This window comes from Myotis lucifugus, unplaced genomic scaffold, assembly GCF_000147115.1.
Source record: "Myotis lucifugus unplaced genomic scaffold, Myoluc2.0 scaffold_10323, whole genome shotgun sequence".
Lineage (NCBI taxonomy): Eukaryota > Metazoa > Chordata > Mammalia > Chiroptera > Vespertilionidae > Myotis > Myotis lucifugus.
This window is the reverse complement of record NW_005881371.1, coordinates 1-5,828: the sequence shown is the minus strand read 5'-3', so window position 1 is coordinate 5,828 and position 5,828 is coordinate 1. Positions and strand designations below refer to the sequence as shown.

Below are 5,828 nucleotides of genomic sequence, written 5' to 3'. Positions count from 1 at the left end.
GGAGGAGGGACTCGGGGCCCGGGGCTCCTGGGTTTTTAGGGAGAGGGGGCTGGGGCACCTGAGACCTCTGGGTCTGAGGGAGGGAGGGGCTGGGGGCCCTGGACCTCTGGTCTGAGGGAGGAGGGGTTGGACCTGGACTCCCGGGTCTGATGGAAAGACTCCCTGGTCTGGCCCCTCATCCCCCAGGGCTCGTTCCCTGCGAGTTACCGGTGGCGCGGGGACCCCCAGGACGGGGTGCAGTTCCCCCTGGACTACAACTACTCGGCCTTCCTCCTGGTGGACGATGGCACCCACGGCCGCCTGGGCGGCGAGAACCGCTTCCGCCTGCGCTTCGAGTCCTACATCGCCCAGCAGAAGACGGGCGTGGGAGGTGCGTGGCATCTCCGCTGGTGGCCCAGGTCCCGGCTCGGAGCCCAGCGGTCTGATCTGGTCAGGGTTTGGGGTTTGGGGCGAGGAGGTTTCTATGGTCAAGGCCTTCCCGGCATTTGCTGTATTTTAAAAAAACCTTTATCTGAAATGGGAAATGCACAGGAGTGGACAGCTCACCGAATTTTTTTAAAAAATATATTTTATTGATTTTTTACAGAGAGGAAGGGAGAGGGATAGAGAGTTAGAAACATCGATGAGAGAGAAACATTGATCAGCTGCCTCCTGCTGGGTATGTGCCCGCAACCAAGGTACATGCCGTTGACTGGAATTGAACCTGGGACCCTTCAGTCCGCAGGCCGACGCTCTATCCACTGAGCCAAACTGGTTAGGGCTCTTTTTTTTTTTTAAATATATTTTTTAATTCATTTCAGAGAGGAAGGGAGCGGAAGAGAGAGATAGAAACATCAATGATGAGGGAGAATCATTGATTGGCTGCCTCCTGCACGTTGGACCGAGCCAGCAACCCACGCATGTGCCCTTGACTGGAATCGAACCTGGGACCCTTCAGTCTACAGGCGGATGCTCTATCCACTGAGCCAAACCGGCCAGGGCCCGACATCATTTCTGTGGGCTTCATCCGTATCATTGCCTGAGTTGTAGTTTGTAAATAACCCACGAGTAAAAGAAAAACAAAACAAAACACGTTTTGAATATACGACATACCGATGCTTTTGAGATGCAGCTAATGCAGTACTTAGAGGAAAATGTGTAGATTTAGTGCATAATGTCCAAAAGGAGATGAAAGGCTGAAAGTGGTTGATTTAAGCCTCCAATTTGAAAAACTTGAGAGCCCTGGCTGGTGTGGCTCAGTTGGTTAGGCACCAAAAGATTTGATTCCGGTCAGGGCACTTGTCTGGGTTTCAAGCTCCTCTCTGGTAGGGGTGTGCAGGAGGCAGCCGATCGGTGTTCTGCTCTCACATCAATGTTTCTCTCTCTCTCCCCATCTCCCTTCCTCTCTCTCTAAAAATGAATAAAAATAGCCCTAGCCAGTTTGGCTCAGTGGATAGAGCGTCGGCCTGTGGACTGAAAGGTCCTGGGTTCGATTCCAGTCAAGGGCACATGCCTGGGGTTGCGGGCTCGATCCCCAGTGGGAGGCGTGCAGGAGGCAACCGATCAATGATTCTTTCTCATCATTGATGTTTCTATCTCTCTCTGCCTCTCCCTTCTCCTCTGAAATCAATAAAAATATATTTAAAAAATAAATAAATAAAAAGCAATAAAAATAAAAAAAGAACCCTAGAAACAAAACAACAAATCAAATCTAGGGAATGTAGAAGCAAGAAAATAAAACAGAAAAGGCAGAAATGGATGAACTAGGTACATGTATAGCGAAGAATATCAACTAAAACAAAAGTGGGTTTTTTTTGCAAAAATTTCTGTTCAATTTTTAAACTTTACTTCGCTTTCTGGATACATTAATCCTATTTTTTTTTAATGTTCATACAGTAAAACTTGTTTTTCGGGGTGTGCAGCTCTATGGTTATAGATTCATGCGACCATTTCCACAATCAGGACACAGTATGGGCCTTTTACCTTGAAGGCATCCATTTCTTTTGTACCCCAGCCCCTAGCAACCACTGATCTCTTCACCATCACTCTCATCTTCTCTTTTCCAGAAGGCCATATAAATGGAATAATAAAATGCATAACCTTTTGGAACTGGCTTTTCATGCAACATAATATATTATGGCAGTTTTAACGTTCACCCTTTGGAACAAATCAGCTCATACCAATGTATATAAAGAAACAGTTAATTATCTTCCTTACCGAGCTCCAACCCCTCTATTGGGGTAATTAGTCTTACACAATTTAGACTTTATCCCTTTATACCTTTATCTATGCTTATAAAATTCTATGCAATTATATTTCCAGCTATATGGTGTTTCTTTCTTATGTTATACATATTACACTTTCTTAGGTCCGAACTTCTTTTTTTGGGGGAAGTGGGGGGAGGGTCCCAACTTCTTCACCTTGCTCCCACTTCTAATAAATAGTTGATGATATTCCTTAGTTATGGGTGTATCATCTGTTGTTTGTGTTTCTGAGTTGATGGATACGTAATGCTTTACCAGTGCTTGGCACTATAAGGAATGCTGAATAAATATCTTTGTGTGGACATGCAGAATTACATTACAGGTGTTGTAAATTCGATACAGTAGATTCCCCGAGTGATATTGCTGTGGGTGTATATTAATAGGTAAACTAGATAATTTTTCTAAAAACTTGTAGCAATTTTCACTCCCATTGAGAATGTGTGAGAATGTCCTTTTCCATTCAGTCTCAACCAGCTCTGGATACTCTTGCTTTAATTATTTTATTTTTTTCCAATTTGATGGGTAAAAAGTAACATCTCATTTTTAATTTGATTTTTTTAAATTAATCTAATAATATTCAGAGATGTAAACATATTTTGTTGGCCAATCAGATTTCCTCAGTTATGAATTGCCTATTCATATTCTGTGTACATTTTGTTGTTGTTGTTGCCAATCCTCATCCAAGGATATTTTTCCCTTTAATTTTTAGAGAGAGTGGAAGGAAGGGAGAGAAGAGAGAGAGAGAGAGAGAGAGAGAGAGAGAGAGAGAGAGAAACATCAATGTGAGAGAGACACATCTATTGGTTGCCTCCTGCATGCACTCCTACCTGATTGAACCTGCAACCCAGGTACGTGCCCTTAACCAGGAATTGAACCTGTGACCCTTTGGTGCACAGGCTGATGCTCTAACCAATGAGCAACACCAGCCAGCATATTTTAAAATTGGATTCTTTCTTTCTTGTCTTTTTATAGGCTTTTTTTGTATCCTGTCAATAATAACCCTTTGAATATTAGATGTAAACTTTAAAAAAATATTTGTTTTTTATTTATTTCAGAGAGGAAAGGAGAGGGAGAGAGAGAGAGAAACATCAGTGATGAGAGAGAATCATTGATTGGCTGCCTCCTGCATGCTCCCTACTGGGGATCCAGCCTGCAACTCAGTATGTGCGGTGACCAGGAACTGAACCATGACCTCCTTGTTCATAGGGCTCAAAAATTTCTTAACTCTGACATTTATTCTTCCATGTGAATTTTAAAATTATCGTGTTCCATTAAAAAAAAAACAAAAAACAAAAAGGATCCTGGCTGGTGTGGCTCAGCGGTTGAGCATTGACCCAGGAACCAAGAGGTCATCGGTTCGATTTCCAGTCAGGGCACATGCCCAGGTTACAGGCTTGATCCCCAGTGGGGGTCGTGCAGGAGGCAGCCAATCGATAATTTCCTCTCTCATTGATGTTTCTATCTCTCTATCCCTCTCACTTCCTCTCTCTCTAAAAATCAATAAAAAATATATTAAAGAATAAAATAAAGGAAAACACTTCCAAATTCCTCCTACCCTCCTTCTTTCCCCAAACTGCATTTAATTCCTTTGTTACTCTATGACAGGTTAACATGGCACTAGTTTTTCCATTTATTCAGGCCTTGTCCTTACATAATTTTTTGTCAATTTCTTCATAAAGGTCTAGTATTTTTCTGGATGAATTAATTCCCAGGTATTCTATACTTTTAAAAAAATCAAAACATGAATAAGAGACATGTTTTGAGAAAAGTTTTTTTTTATTTTTTTTTTAAATATATTTTATTGATTTTTTACAGAGAGGAAGGGAGAGGGATAGAGAGTTAGAATCACCGATGAGAGAGAAACATCGATCAGCTGCCTCCTGCACATCTCCTACTGGGGATGTGCCCGCAACCAAGGTACATGCCCTTGACCGGAATCGAACCTGGGACCTTTCAGTCCACAGGCCAACGCTCTATCCACTGAGCCAAACCGGTTTCGGCTGAGAAAAGTTTTTGATTTTTATTTATTTTTCTCATATCAATTCTCTTACCAAATTCTCTTATTAATATTTACTTATTTTGAAGGGAGTCTCTACAACTGTCTGAGACTATAAATCATATTTTCCTCCAAATAAATTCCTTGTCTCTTCCAGCTTAAAAAAAAACAAATGATTTTCATTATTTTATTCTTTGACACCATTATGCCCGGATGAGTGTGAATAATAATAATGCGGCCTCATTTCTTACTTTAATGGGAACAGATCTTGTGTGACTTTAATATGTGGCTTTGGTAGATATCTTTATGATGTTTGGATAGTCCTTTCTTTTCCTTATTTCCTTCATTTCCTGTTTGGACCTTCATCTTCTCCTGGCTCCTGATCTTCAGCAACCACAGAATTGCCGCTGACAAACACCGGCGTCGCTCAGGAAGCCAGGAGTCCGGGCCCCAGCCCCTCCTTCCTTGGGGAGTTGAGCATTACTGTCTTCCAAACCTGGCCCCTCCCAAGGTGCTCAAAGACAGGACAATTCCCATGAGCCTCAGGGACAGAGGACTGGGCAGAAGCCAACCTTTGCCGCAGGGACTCCTGGCAAATGTGGTCCACCGTCCCTGGCAAAGGCGGATGGCGGTGACCACCTGGCTCTCTGCTCTCCGCAGGGACTGGCATTGACATCCCTGTCCTCCTCCTCCTGATTGATGGGAATGAGAAGATGTTGAAGGTACAGTCAAGGGCCCAGACGCCTGGGTGTAAGGGGCTGGGGACGCGGGCCCTGGGTTTCAGGGGAGGAGGGAGCGGGGGACCGGTACTTCAGGTGGGGTGAATCCCTTCATCCCTTCCTTCCCTGACCTAACTCCCCCCTTTATTTTGTAGCGGATAGAGAACGCCACCCAGGCCCAGCTCCCCTGCCTCCTGGTGGCCGGGTCCGGGGGCGCTGCGGACTGCCTGGCGGAGATCCTGGAAGACACTCTGGCTCCAGGGAGTGGAGGGGGCAGGCGAGGGGATGCCCGAGATCGGATTAGGCGTTTCTTCCCCAAAGGGGACCCCGAAGTCCTGCAGGCCCAGGTATGACATTGAGGGTCCGGCTCTGGATCCTGAGATGGAAGGGAGCTGGGGGCCTGAGCTCCTGGGACTGGAGGGAAGAGGGTGCTTGCTGAGGGCGTGGAGTCCTGGATCCAAGGGAAGAGGGTGGTAGGGACCCAGACTCGTGGATTTGAGGGAGGAGAGGCCTGGGGGCCTGGACCCCCGAGTTCTGGGAGTAGAGGGAGCTGGGCGCCTGGAATACCAGGTCCGGAGGCCCCCTGTGTCTCTGTGGCCGGGGCCCCGGTGGAGCGGGCTGGCGATGCGGAATTTGGTGTTCTGCAGGTGGAGCGGATCATGACCCGGAAGGAGCTGCTGACAGTCTATTCCTCTGAGGACGGCCCTGAGGAATTCGAGACCATTGTTTTGAGGGCTCTTGTCAAGGGTAAGACTTGAACCCCCAAATTCCTCCATTCTCTCTGCTCAACTTTGGACAGTTTTCCTGGCCTGGGTGCTTATTCATTCCCTCTCCGAATAAGGCTGTGCCTCTCTTCACCTCTTTCTTTGT

At 45.8% G+C, this 5,828-nt stretch overlaps 1 protein-coding gene across 1 annotated transcript; it reads left to right on the top strand.

The window, feature by feature from the left end:
- Positions 1–157: 157 nt before the first annotated feature.
- On the top strand, positions 158–5,731 carry LOC102436775 (transient receptor potential cation channel subfamily M member 4-like; the record flags this gene model as incomplete). The annotated part of the gene is made up of 4 exons (XM_006109477.3): positions 158–370; positions 4,900–4,961; positions 5,114–5,305; positions 5,606–5,731. Coding segments are annotated over 4 exons (578 nt in total), but the record flags the coding sequence as incomplete, so codon positions are not given.
- Positions 5,732–5,828: the final 97 nt, after the last annotated feature.